Source organism: Apium graveolens, chromosome 11 (assembly GCF_009905375.1).
Source record: "Apium graveolens cultivar Ventura chromosome 11, ASM990537v1, whole genome shotgun sequence".
Classification (NCBI taxonomy): domain Eukaryota; kingdom Viridiplantae; phylum Streptophyta; class Magnoliopsida; order Apiales; family Apiaceae; genus Apium; species Apium graveolens.
This window is the reverse complement of record NC_133657.1, coordinates 1,274,872-1,296,298: the sequence shown is the minus strand read 5'-3', so window position 1 is coordinate 1,296,298 and position 21,427 is coordinate 1,274,872. Positions and strand designations below refer to the sequence as shown.

Here is a 21,427-nt window from a genome sequence, read left to right as displayed (position 1 = left end):
GATCAAGTCAAAAATATAATTCTGATTTGGTGGGGGTGAGACCTCTTATATAGGTGTTGGGAGTCCTTAAATTGAACTATAGTTGGGAGACTTGATGGACAAATCTTTGAATTAGAATGGACTTTGGAGTCCTAGGAAGTAGGAGACTGATTCCTCATCCCATAAGATCTCTGGGAGGCCAATCTCCAAGAAATTGTATCCTTGTTTGGACTTTATTATCAGCTGATTTATCCCTTATTATTTAATTACGAAATTAATTAATATTCAGGGCTTTGGAACCTTTCTAATGGGCTTAACTGTCATCCCAATTCTGATACAATTAATGCGATATTAATTACGCAATCAAGGTTTATTTTATTCCCTATCACCTTCCCACATAAGCTTTTCTGAACTTGACGAAGAATCATTCCCGTGACAAATCATTTTTTGAGTCAACCACTGCAAATGCAAGTGGAAATATTCTACCCCCTGCATCTTGAGTTGCGGCCACTAACAAGGTACCTCCATATGCAGATTTGGGAAAAGTTCCATCAACCACTATTACCGGTAAGCAATAATTCCAGCCTTTTATTGAAGCGTGCAATGCTACGAACAAGTACATGAAAGAACTATTTTGTACCAATTGTAATTCAATTATCGATCCAATATTTGAGTAATTCAATATATAGAGATAAGTATATAATTCTTTATTAGAAGCAGTTGTGTTTCCTCTCATAAGTTCTAAAACTTTTTCCTTTGATCTCCATTCTTTGTTGTACTTGACATTGACGTTATGATCATTTCTCATATCTCATAAAATATCCACAACTGTGTAAGTTGTTTTGATATTTGTAAAATTCTGTTTTATAGTGTCCGCAACAATGGATGTGGTTGTTTGTCGTTGACCTTTAAATCGCATATCAAGAGCACAAGTATGTGTGTTGACAAATTTTCGAATCACAAACAGATTTATGTTTCCATTCTTTGTAGCACGCAACATCCAGTTACAATTTTCGTCGATACATGCAACTAAATATTCCCCTTTGCAATACTTTTTAACTTTAAACTGTAAGTTTTCTTGATTGCATAGTGTCTTAGAACAAGGTTGAATGTTTCCTTGTCCTTATAAACTTGGAACTCTGATAAATTCTAATGGTGTTTGTAGCTGATCACCTCATTTTTATTGCACTTTGTAGTTTATTGTTGAACTGTTATTTTAATTGGTATTTCTACCATTTGCTCAGAAGTGAGGTCATCATACTCGATGTAATCCACAACTGTATATGTATTTACTATGTTTGATAATGCATCCTCTATAATCTAAACCCCAACATGTCCATCTTCAACCGTTGTTTCACTATGATTGATTGTAGTTGAAAGTTGCGTTACTGAGCTTTCAATTGTTATACACAAAGATTACTTGCTAAAGTCAATTTCCCTTTTCTTAAATATATTTTATAGAACCTCAACTGAAGATCGTCAACAATTATGATAGGATGATATTTATCTCTTACTTGAAATTGAATTAGTACTGAAGTTGATTATATTTGAAACTTCAGTTGATTACATATCATTGCGACGAAGTTATGATAGTCGTAATCTTTTGTAAGAAGCAAACCAGAATTCTTAAATCCATTGTAACATATTTTTTCATCCCATTCTCCACCACGTTGAACAATAATCGGAATGTTCTCCATGCTCTACAATAACAGTTACGCAACCAAAAACATGTTAGTTGTCATAGTTTAATTTTTCCTAGATATCTATTGCAGTATCGATTTAATAAATTGCAGAACAGAGTAATTGCGAAACAAAAATGTTTAAACGTGAATCTTGACATTCAAATCCCCAAAATGAAGGAAGATTTATAACCATAATCTACTGAACTATCTAGATTGGCTTGGTTTAATTTTTTTTAAATTCTGCAACCAAGCAAGTGAATATACAATTGATTTTTTATAAGTTACGCAACCTCAACCTTCATAAATAAAAGGACATTTCAATGAGAATTTCACAATCTTAAAATATTGAACTAGTTTGGCTTATTTTTAATTTTTTTTGCCTCCTAGAAAGTAAATATACAAATGATTCTACACAATTCATGCAACTTCAACATCATTGAATAATAGGACCTTTTATATTTGCCTTCAATGAATGTGTAAGTAATGGAACGAATCGATGATAAGCTTATTGATATGAATCGAATGATTTGATGATATATGGCTGAAAGAGAGTTGCAAAGTGTTGATAAAACAACTGTTGCAATGATTAACCGTATGAAAGAATGCCGTTATTTTTGTTATTTATTTATTTATTACCGCCATAATTTTACTATAAAATTGGTTACTAAAGGTAGTTATGCAGTTATTTAAAAAACTGTAATTATTTTTGTAAAACTTTTATTTTTAGTATATTTATGAACCCCCCCCCCCCCAAAAAAAAATATATTAAAACGGATAAAAATAACACACATGTATATGAGGGGAGTGACATGGTGACAATGGGAGGGAGATTGGGGTTGGATAAGATTTGTGTAGTGGAGATTCAATTGAATTTAAAAAATTAATGATTGTCATTAGTTTCTAATTTTTAGAATAAGTTTAGTTTCTATTTGATTATCTCCCTGTATAACATTTTTACGATTACATTTCTTATATATATATTTATATAATTTAATGAAGACATAATTGCAGGAAAATTGACTGAGTTATAATTTTTTTGCATAAAAATGACTTACCTGTAATAATAAGCGCCCACATGACTCAAGTTCATGTGGGGGCCACGTGGACCCCGCCTTGTGGGTCCCACTTATGCAATCTTGAATAAGTTATTGTATCACTCATTTTGTGTTACATTTGGGCCTGTTAGTGTTACAGTATGTGCCTATTGTAACGTTTTCCTCTCTGTTACAATAGATCTGTAAAGTATTACAATAGGGTGTCTATTGTAATGCTCGTATACGTAAAGCCCCTTGGTATTACAATAGACCTATTATAACGCTTTTGAGGCCTATTGTAACACCATTTAGGCATTAAAATATCTCACTTATGGCGTAGTGTAAACACCCGGTTGCATTCCGTTAATTATCTCAAACGGATGTTATCTTTAAATGAGATATATATATTATGACATATAAAACCAAACCCTAATATTTAAGAACTAATTTGGGACCCATAATCATACAAATTAACTCTTATTTGTGATTAATGCAACTTGATGTGTGGAAGGGGGTATTATTTAGGAGATGGCTTAGGCACTTAGTATTGAGATACGAGATTTTCCTTGGTGCTTATATTTATTACTAATTGAGATGTATTCGTTACTAGGTACGAGTCTTTTGACATATTATATATAGTTTAAAGAGTATTAAAACACTGCATAAGCTTTCATGTTGCTAATATATGTTAGTACTTCAATTTCTGCACTTTAACATTATAAGGTAATTCTTGAACATTGACATGATCAAGTACCAACTAGTTCAGTAGAAGTACGAGCTGTATTCAGGAGTGACAGTGGTATGAACAAACATGCTGAATTGCACGGGTTTCATGCATTGATGAAGAAGATAAGATTAAAAAGAGAGGATAAATGTTGAATGCCGATAAAACTGTAAATATCAATATATGTTAGATTCCATAATCTTTTTGTAAAGAAATACGAATGGGGCACACAATTTACAGCGACAAACAAGCAGCTACAGAATCTATGATTCTATTTAAAAGCTCTAATGTTGACATTAGAATCAGGGGTAAGAGGATTCATTAAATTAATATGGACCAAATCATCTATATTTATTATTATTATTTTAAATGAGGGTCGTAATTACAATATTTGACATGTAAATCGGAGGACATGTCTAATGCTCAAAATCATTAAGAACCCTATTTTACCGCGTGTATATAGTCTGAAACACTATGCACATTCATGGGTTATCTTTTAGAGACTTTAGGATATATGACATAAATTATGCCATCTGTAAATATATTCAATTGATTTGTATGATTAGAAGTGCCAATTTGATAATTGAATATTAAAATTTGGTTACATCTGTCATCTGTCAGAGTATATATATACAACTGAGATTGTATAAAATTAGTCGTTAAAATCCTCATTTTTTCAATTATACCTGTTAAAAAGGAATGTATGTTTGAGTCAATTAATGGAATGTTATCGGGTGTCTAAAAATTAAATTTAAGTCATGTTTCTAAAAATTAAACTTAAGTCATGTGTGCGCCTATTATTATAGGTTGATCATTTTTGTGCAAAAAAATTATAACTCAGCCCATTTTCCTACAATTAAGTCTTTATTGAATGTATATACACACAAACATACACTATATACAAAATTATATATTTAATATATATTCAATTTTGGGTTGAGATATCCTAAAAAAATTGGGTTCACATATTATTGGATACAAATATATTTATATCCGTATTCATAATTATCGTACTCTCATATAAATAATATCCGTTTTATTTCGGACACGAATACTAATACGAGATTTTTGGATTTTTTTATGTGCCTAAAAAAAGCTAAAAAACGACTCAACCTCCTATCATTAAAATAATTTAAAAATCACAAGACAGAGGAGATAGAAGGTGGTGGGGGACTAATGTCAGTTCTTCACTTTAAGTATCCCCTCTTCTCTATTACCCTCAATAATTCATACATCATATATCTGTGTAATAATATTTGAACAAAAATTAAGATTGGCCTATTTATTACCTCAACAATCATACACCTAGGCTATCCAATACACCCTATAAACTTTTGTTTTTATTTACCAGGTGATTCTTTTCTTTGCTCCTTTTAGTAGCAACCTGGCTTTGCTGCATTTTCTTTTCAGACCAAGATTTCATTTTGGGCCATTCTTAAATCTCTACTACTCTGTAAGTTTTAGCTTTTTGTCTTGTGGGTGGTCTCTCAAATATTGTTTCTTTACTTCTTTATGCTTGTTTTCTTGATTTTGGGCTTTGTTTGTTTGTTGTCTCATTTGTCTGATCTAGTAGTTTGTTAAAGCTTGTTTCTTTTTGTTTGTGTTTGTTTTAGTTTTTAATTTTTTTTGCTTCTAGAACTTACTGGAAGTGCAAGATTTGTCATTCAGATCTGAAATGCTTGTGCATGCAGTCTTGTTTTTTGAAGCTTATCTATGTTCTTGATTATGCTTTAGTAAGTAGTGTTTTTTGTTCATTTTTTTGGTAAAATTTAGTCAAATTTATAGGATTTAATGAGCTCATAGCTTGGAAGGTATTGGTCAATGTCATGGATTGAGACTTTTCATCTCTATCATTGTCACACTACAACAATTAGTTATATTTTTGGAGTTGAATGAGTTATACATTAATGGAATTGGCATGAGTAAAATTACAGATCTGTGAAGACTTGAATGAGTTATATCATTAATAAAACACCCAACTTTCTAATATTTGAAATCCAAATGATCCTCATAAATGGTGAAATTTTAATGGAATTTAAACCGGAAGTTTCTTTCGATAGAAAGATTCTGCTAGTGCAGAGTTTTCAGAATTAAACAAATTTTTAACTTCCATCCCTTGTTGTTAAGTGAATATTTATGTATCTTCTTATTATATATTTTCGATGGATATTAGTTGATTTATATAAGCCAGCATATGCAAATCCCTAGCTGTATCAATTATCATGGTCTCCGACTCATCCCATCTTTGGTTTTCTTTTAAAAAAAAGTTGTGATTACTTCATAGTTTGAGTTGGACATGTGCTAACCCTTGATTTTTGGTAACTACCTATATATGTTTATTGTTTTGTGTATCATTTTAATAATGCACTAAAGTATACCTGCCACATTTCAAGGTCAATACACTTGAATTGATTTCAGTGACTGGTGGTACTTATTAAAAGCAGTTATAGCAGTATATTATACTCTTAATAACTCTTTAAGTGTTAACCATTGTATGAAACTTTGTTGTTTTGTGTCCTTCACCTGAGGTAATTATCCCTTCATAGTATATGTGTTATGTGTGTTGTTTTGGTGGTCTGGTGTGATGTTAGATGAATACTGAAAGCCTTTTACCACCATTGCTCTTCTATTCTATATAACCAATGATGAAGTGGCTTTTGTTTGGGATGTTACCAATTTTTACTGGTCATCTTTCTCCGAAATTTTATCAATGTTGTAGACTCGTATTTAAGAATATAAATCTCATCCTTGTATGTATACATCTGATGTGAACAGAATGCCCCTCAGTATGGTTTGACTTCTTCATAGTCATCACTCAAGCACCATGAAATTTGGAGTAAAGAAAGGATCCTGGAAGGCTATAGTACCACTTCGCTTGAAAGGGAAATCTGCCGCACGTTTTTGTCTATTTCCCAAGCAAAAAGCCGGTCATTGTTCAGGAAGTACACCAGTTTATCTCAATGTATATGACTTGACACCCATGAATGGCTATGCATATTGGGCTGGTTTTGGTATATTTCATTCTGGCGTTGAAGGTACGCAGGCTAGAAAGTAGCTGATAACTATATCATGCATTACATGTTGCTAACATGTCTATACATATATTAAACACGCGTGTCACATATCTTCCTACTATCAATTGTCATAAATGATGAAAGGAATGGTAGGGGTTTAAACATGCCAAGCTTAATCGAACACCAATACACCATGCTACAACTGTTCTAATCATTAGTTGCCTTGCCGAACTCGAATGATGAAAGTAATAAAACCCAATAACTATAGAAATCAACCAGATACTGGAGATATATTGTAACATATATGATTCATTCGCACTGCTACTTAAAATCATAACAAAATTATTTGGATCGGGATCGTCAAATTATACGTACAATATAAATTAATCTACAAGAATACAAGGGCATGCATTGGATAGGATAGCACTTAGCAGATTCAGTGTCAGCCATATTCCCCTTACGGCTTTGCAATGTGCCTGTACTTCTATACATATTTGCCTACTATTGTCTGTGAGGTTGAGGGTGGAATAATCGACCAACACATTAAAAAAGGTTCTGCAATTAAGTAATTTTTGATTTGCAAAAGATATGTCATATACTCATATGTGATATGTCAACGTCACATACAATAAACTTGTTCTTAGTTAATACTGTTTATGTTTTGACAAATTTACACGCACTCGTATTCTTTATAGTTCTTTGGGTACTGATTATACCTATGTATATGTATCTCCTTTTCAAGTCTTTGATTTATTTTATTTGTCTTCTGACAGTGCATGGTGTAGAATATGCATTTGGTGCTCATGACTATCCGACCAGCGGTGTCTTTGAGGTTGAACCTCGGCAATGCCCTGGTTTCAAATTTAGGAAGTCGATCTATATTGGGACTACATGTATGGATTCTGACCAGGTTAGGGAATTCATGGAGCATCATGCAGCAAGCTATAATGGTGATACTTATCACTTAATTGCCAAGAATTGCAATCATTTCTGCAAAGATATCTGCTACAAATTGACTGGAAAACATATTCCAAAATGGGTGAATCGACTTGCAAAAATAGGTATATCTAGTGATCACTTAACGCCCCATGTTTTATACTCATCAAGTTTCTGTCACATATGTTTGACAAAGTTAGCTGCTGCCTTGTATCAAACACATAAATTCACCTTTTTTTGCGGTAGCAAAGACTAATGATTCCATCTTTTCCTTTTTCACATCATATAGAAAATTGTCCTGCTGTCCTGCATGCCTTCTGAATTTGCAACTTCTTGTAGGCACAATCTACTACATTTTTCATGTGCCTTTCTTTAATCTTTGTTTACCTACCTAGTCATTATTAGATCTGGAAAATTCTGCTCGGAATGCTTTAATAATATTTTGTAATTCAACACTGCTTTTCCTAGGTTCCATCTTTAACTTTGTGCTGCCTGAAGCCCTCAAAATTTCTGCGGTGCAACACGACCCCAATTACCAAGAATATGATAGCGACAAGAGGAGGCTAAGAAGTAGCTTCAGTAGTTGCCTCTCATCAATATCAACAAGGCAGAAACAATTATCGTCATCCTCAATGTTTATACAGTCTCCATTAAAAGGCTGCTTACCAACATGGGAATTAAGCCGTTCGAGAAAAATTTGCTGAACAGATGCTAGATATTAATCTTAGTAAGAGACGAGCCTCCCGAAACTTTTGTTAGATAAGCACTAGCTTCATTTCCAAATGTTTTGATTGATTATTCATTAGCCTTTGAATAGAAATTGTTTGTAAATTGTAACATTGCATTTTATTACTCATCTGGTGCATTGGAAAGGCTAGCAGATTCACTACCAGCTATCATCTACTTTGATCTTAGGGCTAAGCATTATGCACATTATGCTTGTAGTTTCATACATATTGCCTCTTTTTGTCTGTGAGGTTGAGAGCAGAACAATTGACCAAAGAAGATTCTCAATTGGGTAGTTAATAATTTGCAAAAGATATGGTCATGAATCACATGGCCAGAGTAAAAAACTAATGAGATAACAAAAGAGAAATTATTTAATATTATCATGAAATAAATAATTATTTGTTTATTAGCAAATAAAGTCTATTTACCAAATCAAACATAACATCCTGGTATAACTCTTAGAGCGGGGTGGGATGGGATGCTAAGCTATACGCTATAGCATAAGATGTACGCAGATCCGATCCCTAAAAATACGCTGATCAGGTCCCTAAAAAAATATAGCAGACCAGGTCCCTAAATGAATACAACGATACAATCTCTTGGCCATTCTAAGGAAGATTAAACAAAGCGGAATAATTCTTGGGTTTAGTAAATTCTTAGTTCTTCAATTCTGACCACCAGAATATAATCTGTCGCCATTTGCCGATTAATTGCAATCCAAAAGACTTTTTGCCATGAAGGGATTTCATAGGACTGCAGATTGCAAAGGTGTAAATTTTGCAGTAAGCACATTAACACTTTCAAGCTAGTGAGAAACTAGAAGAGATTAGTAATCTCATTGAGTTCAATTCCCATTTCACTAGATGCTAGCCTTGTAGCTGCACAGACTTCTTCCCTGTCTAGGTCATGGGAAGGGGGAATTGTCTTGAGACAATCCTGATCCTCACAAACACAACAAACACTCTGAACAAGTAAACACCATGTTCTTAAGAGTACGAGAAGGCCAGAACAGCAGACAGAGGATCTGCAACATTAAAAGTTCCGTTCCTCTGTTGATCCACAAATTAAATTACATGTAAACCGTAACATCTGAGGTTGCATTGACGGAAGATACAACAGTAGGAACTCTTCTATTCCAAAATTCACCTTCAAGCCATTAAAACTCCTTTGTCAAATGTCTAAAATCATTAATCATACAAGGCCAATGTAGGCACACCCTATAATAATTTATAAACCATATCTAACCACACAGACCACTTAGAAGCAGCTAGATCATACGCAGGAAATTCAAAGCAAGCTCTCCCTCAGCCTTGAGAAACACATCTAGCTAACTAACCCCATAAACTGGTAACACAGAAGCCATCTTTAACGTGGAGGAACAAATATATTAGTATATTGCAAATTCGGGGATTACATGTTCCAAAATTATGAGGATTCAAATGACTTCCGCTCTAAGTTCCTGCAAGTAATATTTTACTTTCCTAGACAACAGAAAACTACAAGGAATATACAGATCGCGTATCCGAATTAGCTTTGGGAAAACAAACCTGCAGGAACACGAAACAGATGCTTCAGATTTCAGATGCAGTTTCCTTGCATTTATTCCCCAAGGACTGGTATAGGGCACCAATATAGTGATAAACAAATATGAAAAAAACTATAATAAAAAAAATGCTAAAAAATAATGGCGCTCCATTTCTGAGACACCCACAGAGAACATCGAAATATGGTCACTACGGAACTTTATTCTATAAAAATATTACAAAACTATAATTGCACACAATACTCGTTACTGGTTGGTAAATCCCAAACAACAATTTTCTTGTTTTACTGGGTGCAATCACCACCCTTTAACTACTGTATTTCCAAAGTCAATCCTAACAAGAACTAGGTAAACTATGATTCTTTTGAAACCCATGCCATGAAATTATTCAATCGTCTTTCTGACGCAAAACAGTAGGCATGCTATTATTACCATTGAGAGCAGCATGATATTCTCGTTTCTCCGCCAAACCAATTTCAGCCATTATCAAATTACCCTGCAAAAAAGAGCAAAAAGAAGATAAGACTGGAGAGGAAGGGAAGAATGAAAAGCTACTAGATAAAAATTACTGTTATTTGGCTTCTACAACCCCCCACTTTAAGATGAAAATTTAAAGAGGCAATTCTTAATAATGGCTAAATATTGGGGGCGGGGAGAACTATCATCTGAATGAAGGTTGTTGGACAATATAGAAGCACAGAATAGACTTCCCGGTTCATAAAGTCATTTTCATCCAAGATATACTTCGACACTTTTGTTCAGTAGTAGGCACTGAGTCTGACTAAGCAATAATAAGAACTTGAAATTTAGAATAAAGCTCCAAGTAACTTTTCAGCGCATTTAATAAAATTTTCATCCTGTAAAAGGTAAGCTTGATATCATTCTCTTCAAGTATCCAAACGAAGTATTCCGTTGATTATAATATGATCCAATTAAGCCCTCCTCCAAACACCGTAAGGTTATGGGAGAATTGGTTACTTAAAATGGTAATCTTGCTCAGGTTCTAACCCTCCCACCCCAGTACTTCAAATTTATTTCCTTCTGACATGGAGTGTTGATTGCTGATGGTTTTATTAAGTGCTTTGAATCGGTCTCATTATCATAAAATACTCTGTAAGTGTTTCCTTTCCTCCTTAGTAGATCCACTCATATAATTAAGTTATTTTTATAAAGCAAAAATATCAGTACCCAATAGTATTCTGCTTAGAGATCCAAATCTATCAAAGACGAATACCAAGTACCCCTGAACTTCATCAGCGCAACTTTAGTTTATGGACTCGAGCTTTAATTCCTACCGTGGAAATACTGGCTGGTACATCAAATACATTATATTTCCAAGCTAACCATGTAAAACAACATAAATAGACCTTGCAGGACACTATGGGCATCTGCAAGTGCTTCAGAATCTTGATTCTTCAACAAAATATATGTTCATTATATTTATATAAACAACTTTTTGAATAAATTCATCACAATCAAGTATCCTTCCGTAAGAAGAAAACCGATAGATAACAGAATAGAAACTGCTCAATAGTATATATGCAATCAGTTATTTGATTTCACATTATTATCCTACATCTACAATCGAGCTACAACGTTTCATTTGTTTAACAATGAAATCGGCTTGCGAACATCCTTCACCAAGATTCGCTGCTGCTAACCTCACTCAAAGAGTATGTCATAAGTTAAGATTACTTGCAAAAAGATGCATGTCGCTCATGCACCAATCTTAACTATGATTCCTAGTTATAGAAACAAGCTAAAATTGATTACTAAACATACATTTTAAGTTATGCATTCATCTCAACTACAATGTCCAATTTTAGTAACTTTAAGAAGGAATTAGAGAAATAGTATACCTTGTTAGCCATCAACTTCCGCACATTCTCAGCATATAGCTTAGGATCATCCTTTTCCTCTTGTGAAGGGCAGTACACTGGAAGTCTTGTAACTTCTAAATGATTTACAAATTGACAAAACAGAAGAATCACATGCCGCACCTGCAAATTAAAGTCCATGCATAAGCAAAACCTATAACTAGCTCGTTGCACCAACCTTGACAATTACCAAATAGAACTCACTCCGGATATGGTGTCCCAGGCAGGACTAAACCTCTGGTACGGATATCGTAAGATAACCGGAAGAACCGGAGCTTTTGGTAAAAAAGCACCAGTCTTAAACGGGAGTAAATAATCTCCATTTGTAGTTGTGCCTTCTGTAAAAGAAGGAAAAGCGGGCATTTATATTGACAATCTACAGAAATATTATCTCCACATTCACACAATATCCTGCATGGACAACTGATCAAACTAAAAACAAAGACTTCCTAATACAAATCATCATTGTGTTGTGGACATCAAGTAAAGCCATGTCACTGGTCATATTAATATGGAGAGAGGAAGGTACTAGCTTCAGGAGTGAGCATATACCTATCAGAAATTTGTTTGATTTTATATGCTCTTCACATTCAGTAAAAGTACAGATTTTTCTGTCTTGCACTGTTTATTTTAGCATGCATTAGGTCATAGTATCTTCCCACACCTGCCACATTAATTCTTTAAAAAGCCGACTTAAATGAGATAACTTTAACATCCTTATTTTACAGTTCAATTATCATCAATCATCATAGTGGAGAGACTCAAAATAATTGTTCAGTGTGTTGGGTATCACAAGTATTATCAGCAAGACAATGTATAACCTGGAAACAGCATCATAACTGGAGCAGACTTATTCTGATGCGCTTCCCGGACTCTTTCGTTAACAACACCTGCAAGCAGACAAAGATAATAAATAGCATGAAATGCATCCACACTCCACATACCCCAACGTATATTTGTAAGGATACAACCCACAAAATTTTATTAATTCATCTCAAAATAATAAGATATAGTTTGACATGTTTTAGCATTCAAAATTTTATAATTATAGTCATGGAGTATATATTTATATGTAAAGACCTACAAGACCATAATGAATGAATGGGATGAGGAAGCACAATTACTGTAGTGTAGAACTACAAAATCCAACAACATTGAAGGGAAAGTTATTGGATAGTGGTGGTGTTACGCATCATAAAGCACAATATGTTTAAGATGACAGATGCTTAATGTGGATGTGCATAGATAAAGTCAAAGACAAAGCTCTGCCTCTAAGACAAGTTCCAGTTTATTGTCCTCGAGTAGATCAAGCTTAAATTATCAGAGAAAAGGGATTTGATGTTGGCAGAATATTGCATAAAATGTACTCAAGGCAAAGGAGTTCAGCTTCGGCCAAACTTTGATCTATACAAGTATTTTAAATTGTCAACACGCACGCGACGTGCCCTGACAGAACATGACAGATGAAATGCAATTACCGCTATATGTGCTTAAAAGATCGAAATACCTGAAACACCCTTAAAGTCCGAAGATTTTGACTCCCGTTGGACATAAACACAACCAAGGCATTTGCTGTAAATCAATAAATAAAAATTCAATAAGATTATACTCTTCAAACAAGAGTCTCTTATTATAATAGACCACAAATAAAAAGACATAAAAGGCGGTTACCCACTGTCCCCTAATTTATAATAGGATAGTATAACAAAGAATTTAAAAGGAGAAACTGGACGTCAACAAACCTGATAAGACCAACAAGAGGTAGTTTACCCACTGATCTCTTCATCAAGAAAATAAGAAGAAAAATTAGTAGAGGAAGATTCGCCCTTATAATCATTAGATTCATATAGAAATTTGATATTAAAAATATCACCGGAAGGAGTAAACAAACCTTGGCAACGAAGCTCGGAAAAGAAGCTGACATATGGTACAATATGTCTAAATAAGAGACATGATTAGATACAATTGCCCCAGGTCTTTCAGCTTCATTAGATTGATCACTGCGCTCCGCCTGATAAGTTAAAAATAAGCTTAAGATATACAGAAAAAAGCATGTGACTGAGGATAAATGCCAGAATAAGAAGCCCTAATTTCGCAATCTAAACTTTAAACTTTTAACATTTCCTGCACAATGAGAAAATTACATAGACAAATTATGAATCACAGAGTTTATTTTCAAAGTATCAATGTTTGAAAACAAAGTAATCATAAATAAGGAGCCAAACAATAAACCTCACGAGAAATGATGACTTTTAAGTTTATTTAAAATGTTTCATATCAATTACCTCTACTTGTAGATCACAACATATCTACCCTCTTTAATATCCTCAAGAACAATGATACATACGCCAAATTATATATGCCGAATACTACAAAAGATGGTTTGTCATGATTTAACCGTCACTCCACTCACTATAGATACCCCAAGTAGTAAAGACATTTCCAAATATTCAATTCAACTGATATCACTTTCGGTTAAGTTTAATTCAAAAACACATCATCACCAAATCCAGAATCATCACAACTTATCACTTCAAAAGCATTAATTGGCGGCAACCAAAATAAGAATAACAAATCAAGAATTAACAATATAACCGTCAATCAATCAACAAACATTCCCTCTCTTCATTTTAACATCCACCATTTTCAACCTTTATCATTACGCATTCTCCCCTAAAATCAATAATTCAATCTCCAATTACACAAATTAACCAACCCTAGTCAATAAATCCAAAAATGCCTATAATTAGTAACTACCCTATTCTTCGACATTCATATAAAAATACATACATACTCAAAAACATCGAATTCACCTCTCTTCATTTTAACATCCACCAGTTTCAACCTTTATCATACGCATTCTCCCCTAAAACCGATACTTAAATCTCCAATTACACAAATTAACAAATCCTAGTCAATAAATCCAAACACGCCTACAATTAGTAACTACCCTATTCTTCGACATATATATAAACATACAAACATACTCAAAAACATCGAATTTACCTCTCTCCATTTTAACATCCACCATTTTCAACCTTTATCATAAGGCATTCTCCCCTAAAACCAATACTTCAATATCCAATTACACAAATTAACCAATCCTAGTCGCCTAAAATTAGTAACTACCCTATTCTTCGACATTCATTTAGTACTCGAAAACATACAAACATACTCAAAAACATCGAAATTACCTCCGAAAAATCGAAACTTTCAGAAATCGAATAAAAGCCAATAACAAACAGCAAAGCCCGGGACAAAAACATGCCACTCTTCACCACAACACGCTGTCTCCAGCCACCCATATGAGCATAATCTTCTTGCTCATCATCATCACCACTAGGCTTGGAAAACAAAGTACAAACTCTACAAATCAAATAATAAAGCACAAGTATAGTGAGAGAGAGCGCCACTCTGAGTGGCAAAAGCGTAATTAAAGCAAACCCAAGTAAGATTTTCTCAGTCCAAGGAATCTGGGCCCGGCCCATTGTGCCGTACACGTCGTGGCGGACATAGGCGGCGCACTTGGTCTCGAGGTCTTGGAGGTCGGGTCGGGTCGGGGAAGATGGGTCGGGTTTGAGGAGGGGTTTGTGGTCGGATTTGGAGATGGGTTTGAGTTCGGATTCCATGGACATGGTCATTGTTTAGCATTGGGCTTAAAAGCTTTAAAGTGACGTACGTAGATTTAGAGGTATTTATATGTGAGACTTAGATCTAGTGAAACAAAAACACTCACTTGTCGTGCGCCACTTTCACTTGGATACAGTGTCGTATACGTATATCCTAATGTTTTTGAATTATTATTTTTTCCAAAAAATAAATAAAATAGTTTCTTAGATTTTTTCTGTTATTTTAATCATTTTACAAATTAACACAAGAGAGTAGAGGGTATCGAGTAGAAAGTCAGTATAAACATGTAGGAGATACGTGAGTAAGAAATTGTGCAGAAATATTTTGTTAAATGGCAAATTTTATTTTACGAAAAAAATACTCCCTCAATCTCTTCCAATTGTTTACATTTCTGAGAAAGTGTCCGGCACGCATTTTAAGGTGCATAAAAAGTATAGTTATGTAACTTATTTTTACAATTTTCTTTTTCTGAATAAAAGTTGAATGTTTTAATTTTTATTCAGAAAAACAAAATTGTAAAAAAAAATTACAGAAATATACTTTATATGCACCTTAAAATACGTGTCGGACATTCACTAAAAAATGTAAACAATTAAAAGAGACGGAGGGAGTATATTTTATGAAATTTGTGATCATAACATTTTTATTCATAATCTTCTACTCTATTTAGAAACTCAACCTAGTCATAAGTAAGAAATTCACTCAATTGGATTTAATTGGAACACTCACTTGTCGGGCACCAGTTTCACTTAGATATAGTGTTGTATATATATACCCCAAATGTTTTTGGATTTTTTAATTATTATTTTTTTCCAAAAAAAAAATAATGGTTTTTAGATTTTTTATGCTCTTTTTACTATTTCACAAAATAATACAGAAGAGAGAGATTGTACATTCTTATTCACGATTTTCTCGAATTCCTGTGTAAACTCAACATAGTCATAATTAAGAAATTTAAATGTTTCAAAAATAAGCGGCAAAAATATGTATAGGTTATTTTTACATGTTTGCCCTCTTTTACCTCAATATAAATACTTCCCTGTCAAATTTACTTAATGAAAAAATTATCATAAAATCAACAAAAATATATTTATCTTCATTTCAATCATACACCAACACATCGTCTATTATAAAAATTGATCTGATTTTGGGTTAAGGGTGTAAAAATGCTAACAAGTGTCACTTTTTTAGTTGGAATCTCAACTCTCCACAAGAAATTATATAGCATATTTCTTATCATATCTTCTCGATATTTAAAATTTGGTTATTTTTATAAATGAATCTTGTACTTCTCAAAAACATCCATATGCACAAGTGACATCTTGCTCCATATGCAAATATATGAAAATAAGGGAGTCACGAGCCTGTAAAATCATATGAAATTATATTATTGTCATACGTTGTCTTAGTGCCCGTTTGGGAAATTTTAAAATAAGTAACTTATAACTTAAAATGAATAAGTAACTTAAAAGTGATAAGTAAATAAATACTTATAAGTTACGTAAGTGTTTGGATGATTTCACTTGTAAGTCAGAATTTTTTTTTAATTTAATAAATCAAAATAAATAATTTTTAAATATAATTATATTATTTCATGAATTTTAGATTAGATTAACATTTAAAAATATATTTTTTTAAATTAAAATTAATAAAAACGCAACAAATCAAAATAAGTTGAGAAAAAGTACGTCATTACTAACATTCAACTTATCAGCTTATAAGTTGAAAATCCGACTTATAAATTAGGTACACAAACAGTACTAGATAAATACTTACGGGCTTATAAGTCAATATGTAACTTATAAGCCCTCGCCAAACAGGCCCTTAATCTTTTACAGGTAAATTCTCGCAAATGTTACTAAAATAAAAGTCTAATAAATAGTGTATTGATTTTGGGAATGGGATGAACTTCCCCCCTACTGCGACTACAGCTACCACTTAACACGGTATCAAATTATGTAGTAACCTTTAAAAAAATTGTAATGGACATGTGTACAAAACATAATAGAGTTTACTTAGCCATACTCAAATTCTAAATTACACAAGCTCGCATTATTATTTTTTTGAATTTTGAATTTTTTTTGAAAATCCGATTAAAAATTCTTAAAAAAACCACATATAATATCAACTTTTCAAAAAAACAAAATACATCGTAAAATTTACATTAAAACAATTTTTGAAATTTTATAAACTAATATTAATTTGTTGAAAGGTTATTAATTAGCAAGTAAGCAAGATACTTCACCTCAGAGTTGTTAAAAAATCGGAAATCAAAAATTTGATTTCAGCTCAGCTCATAGTTGTTAAAAAAATCGGAAATCACAACACAATTTTGATTTCAACTAAAAAATTTGATTTCAGCTCATAGTTGTTAAAAAATCGGAAAAATAAGTAAATAATCTAAATAATTGTCGCGTTGTTTTTTGATTGCTTAAATAATACTACCATGTCATTCTTAAACCTTGGTTAACGTCAAAACTAATTGGATCCAACACACGATTAATCTTGCAAAATCCTAATTTACAACTCAAACTCTAAAAAGTGAACAAAATTTGCTAGGCCTTTTACCACTATTATTTCCCTTCTTTTTTTTGCTAAGCTTGCTTCCATGTTTTCACTACACAAGAAACAGAATCATAAGATGATCCCCCCTGTTCCAATGCCTTGGCTGCACTGTCTTTGAGCTCTCTCATCCTATTCCTCATCACCTTACCTTCTTCACCTTGCAACACCAACCTCACAACTCTCTCTACTTCCTCTCTTCTCACAACCTTCCTCCCATCCTGCAATTCCCCCACAGGCTTCACTGCCACCGCTACCTCCTCCGTTAACAACGTTGCATTCATCCTCTGTTCCGCAAACAGAGGCCATGCAATCATTGGCACTCCATGCACTATACTCTCCAAACTCGAATTCCATCCGCAATGGGACAAGAACCCTCCTGTTGCCTTGTGCCGTAGCACGGGCACTTGCGGTGCCCATGACGGCACCACTAGGCCAACTCCTGCTGTCCTTTCTAAAAACCCTTCTGGTAAGTATGTCTTCGGATCATCTACATTGCTTCCTGCATTAAAATAAGTACCAGCAGCGTCCATGTCGCTGGGCTTTCGCGCTACGAGAATGAACTTCTGCTTGCTCATTTCCAAACCAATAGCTAATTCAGTTAGTTGCTCCTTTGTCAATGTGCCACCACTTCCAAGTGCCACAAAAAGTACAGAATCACACGGTTCATTATCTAACCATGACAAAATATAAGCATCCGATCTAGACACCGGTTCATCGTGCTTGATCAGTGGCCCTACCGGATATATCCGTGGAACGGGCAGGCTCTGGTAATAGGGATCACTTTTTAAGCCATTAAACCAGCAGGACTTGGACTCGAGATCATCCCAACTGTTGACGAAAATTCCAGTTGCCATAGTTAACCTGCTTGCATGATGCAAGTTCCATTTGTATGTTTCAACCTTTCGATTCCTTAGTGAATCTTGTAAATCATCCACGCATAATGGCCTACAGCCCGGGACTTGTATCGATCCATTAGGTAAATCTACAAACTCGCATTCGACTTCCTTGTCTAGCTTTGGAAGATACAAACCCAATGCCAGGACTTTAGGAGGGGAAGTATAAAAAGTATAGACAGGAACCTTCAACTCCTCACAAATATCTAACGCATCACTCATAAAATTGTCAATGATCAAGGCTCTAGGGAAGCTAATTTGTTCGAATATCGAACCGAGCGGTTTAACAGATTCTCGGCAGAGAAGAGAGAGTCTTGTCAGAAGTGGCATATCAGGGGTGATAACAGAAGACACATCAGCCTGCGGGAGATTGACAACGTGGAGGTCATTAGGAAGAGCGGTGGAGTCAAGATGGCGGCGTTGTGCAGCGGAGGATTGGGTGGTGACAACCAGAAAGCTGACATGCACACCGTGGTTAGTGACTAGGTGTTTTGCGAACTCAAGAAGAGGGATCAGGTGGCCCATACCAGGGCTTGCAAGAGCGGCTACATGAGGTTTTGTGGTGTTGCTAGCATCCCCCATTGTTTAAAACAACAAAGAATTAGAGAATGTGTGTTTGTTTTCAAAGATTTATGGCTAGAGAATAAAGATCGAATTAGAAACAAGCAATCCATGTATATAGGCACAAAGTTCGTGGATCCACAGCAGTGATTCAGATTCTTCTTAATGCATTAAGGAAATTGCCATATATACTACTAATTTCCTTTTTATAAGGATTTTGCCATATTCTTAGAAAAGATTGCATGGTGATTGCAACAGTCCGTATATTATTTATGAGAAATACTCTAATCCCCAAAACGGTTCCCAAAATCGTTCTCAAATGCTGATTTGGAATGATAATACTTGGTAGCATTCCCGCGATAATAAGATAGGACCCCGCGTGCATTCATATGCGTCCACAAATTAAATTGTGACAAATGTCATGCTACGTCAATTGGGACAAGTTTTGGAAACCGATTTGGGGTAAGTAGCACTACTCATTATTTATCATAAGAAAATGGTATAATTTCTGACAAAAATTTATATACCATATTTTTTTATATAAAAGTTGAATGATATTTTTGTACTAATAAAATTAACCTCTGCATTTACAAAAATAAACTTAACTTTGTATCAAAAACACACTTAACTTGTAGAACAGAATTCCAGATTTTATTTTTATTAATTTTGGGAGATTTCAGGTGCACAATTATTATTCAAATGTTGTATGCAAAGACATAGTAAAAATCCCTTATTAGCTAACTAGCTAGGCTGCAATTATTTCCAAGACTCAACAATAGAAGAAACCAAGTCATAGGAAGAGCCTCCTGATTTCAATGCCTTTGCTGCACTCTGCTTAAGCTCCCTAGCCTTGCTCCTCATCACCTTACCTTCTTCACCTTCCATTACAAATCTAACCACCCTCGCTATCTCCTCCCTCTTCACAACCTTCCTTCCTCCTGCCACCGCGGACACTGCAACTAGTTCAACACCTATTGCAACCTCCTCAGTTAATAAGGTTGCGTTCATCCTTTGCTCCGCGTAGAGAGGCCACACTATCATTGGCACTCCATGCACAAGGCTTTCTAAAGACGAGTTCCAGCCGCAATGAGACAAGAAGCCTCCTGTTGCCTCATGACCAAGTATTTTCACTTGCGGCGCCCATGAAGGTACCACCAGTCCTTGTCCAGATGTTCTCTTCATGAATCCTTCAGGCAAGTAAGACACGGGATCATCACGGTCCTTCCCCACGTTGAAAAACGTGCCATGAGCGATCAAGTCATTTGGTTTCCGCACCACTAAAATAAACTTTTGCTTGCTCATTTCCAAACCTATAGCTAACTCTGTAAGTTGCTCAGCCGTTAATGTACCACCGCTACCAAGCGCCACCAAAAGCACAGAATTAGGCACTTGTTTATCTAACCATGACAGGATGAATTCATCTGATTCAGTCACTACTTCTTCTCGCTTGATCAACGGCCCCACGGGATAAACAGGTGGAGCCGGTAAGATTTTGTAAAACGGATCATTTTTTATCGCGTTTAGCCAATTGGATTTTAATTCCAAGTCATCCCAAGTATTGACAAAAATTCCAGCAGCCATTGTTAACCTACTCACATGCTGCAAGTAGTATCTGTACTCCTCGTCTTTCCTATTCAGCAGCTGGTCCAACAAATCATCTGTTCGCATGGGTTTACAGCCCGGGACTTGAATCGGATGGGGTAAATCCACGTACTCACATTCAACTTCCTTGTCAAGCTTAGGAAGGTAGAAAGACAAAGCAAGCAGCTTGGTAGGGCTAGTGAAGAAAGAGTAGACAGGAATGCCCAACTCTTTGCAAATAAAGAATGCATCAGTAGCAAAAATATCGATGATCAGGGCTTTAGGAAGGTTTAATTCAATAAGAGTTGCACGGAGGTGTTTGAAAGATTCTTGGCAGATATAAGTGAGTCGAGTGATGACTTTCATGCTATCATTGACACGTGAGGAGACATCAGCTGGTGGGAGATTAATGACGCGGAGGTCAGAAGGGAGGGTGGATGGATCTAAGAGCTGGTGTTGCACAGCCGAGGCTTCGGTGTTGATGACAAGGAAGCTGACATGGACATTGTGGTGGATGACAAGGTGTTTTGCGAATTCCAACAGAGGGATGAGGTGGCCTAAACCAGGGCTTGGGAGGAAGGCGAAATGAGGCTTTGTGACTTCTTGACCACTCACCATTTTCGGAATATGTGACTGTGTGTGTTTGGACAGGTTTATTGCTGGGATGTGAAATCTCTGT

At 34.7% G+C, this 21,427-nt stretch overlaps 4 protein-coding genes across 5 annotated transcripts; 1 reads left to right on the top strand and 3 right to left on the bottom strand.

Moving 5' to 3' along the window:
* Positions 1-4,582: 4,582 nt before the first annotated feature.
* Positions 4,583-8,261, top strand: LOC141698527 (deSI-like protein At4g17486). Its single transcript, XM_074503233.1, has 4 exons — positions 4,583-4,872; positions 6,195-6,454; positions 7,207-7,494; positions 7,838-8,261. The coding sequence occupies exons 2-4, from the start codon at positions 6,244-6,246 to the stop codon at positions 8,071-8,073; spliced, it is 735 nt and encodes a 244-aa protein (XP_074359334.1). The 5' UTR covers positions 4,583-4,872; positions 6,195-6,243; the 3' UTR covers positions 8,074-8,261.
* A 1,201-nt stretch (positions 8,262-9,462) lies between these two features.
* LOC141697694 (lysophospholipid acyltransferase LPEAT1-like) lies at positions 9,463-15,231 on the bottom strand. Of its 2 annotated transcripts, XM_074502195.1 has the most exons (9): positions 14,713-15,231; positions 13,410-13,529; positions 13,261-13,298; positions 13,026-13,090; positions 12,340-12,408; positions 11,723-11,856; positions 11,501-11,641; positions 10,074-10,137; positions 9,463-9,645 (listed from the first exon to the last, which is right to left on the bottom strand). In XM_074502195.1, the coding sequence occupies exons 1-9, from the start codon at positions 15,157-15,159 to the stop codon at positions 9,626-9,628; spliced, it is 1,098 nt and encodes a 365-aa protein (XP_074358296.1). In that variant the 5' UTR covers positions 15,160-15,231; the 3' UTR covers positions 9,463-9,625. The 2 variants fall into 2 exon arrangements, with proteins under 2 accessions (XP_074358296.1, XP_074358295.1); XM_074502194.1 differs by lacking the exon at positions 9,463-9,645 and having other exon boundaries at positions 9,826-10,137; positions 14,713-15,229.
* Positions 15,232-17,534: 2,303 nt separating this feature from the next.
* On the bottom strand, positions 17,535-19,188 carry LOC141697371 (UDP-glycosyltransferase 72B1-like). Its single transcript, XM_074501699.1, has one exon. The coding sequence runs from the start codon at positions 19,186-19,188 to the stop codon at positions 17,743-17,745; it is 1,446 nt and encodes a 481-aa protein (XP_074357800.1). The 3' UTR covers positions 17,535-17,742.
* A 735-nt stretch (positions 19,189-19,923) lies between these two features.
* LOC141697372 (hydroquinone glucosyltransferase-like) lies at positions 19,924-21,366 on the bottom strand. The gene has a single exon (XM_074501700.1). The coding sequence runs from the start codon at positions 21,364-21,366 to the stop codon at positions 19,924-19,926; it is 1,443 nt and encodes a 480-aa protein (XP_074357801.1).
* Between the last annotated feature and the right edge of the window lie 61 nt (positions 21,367-21,427).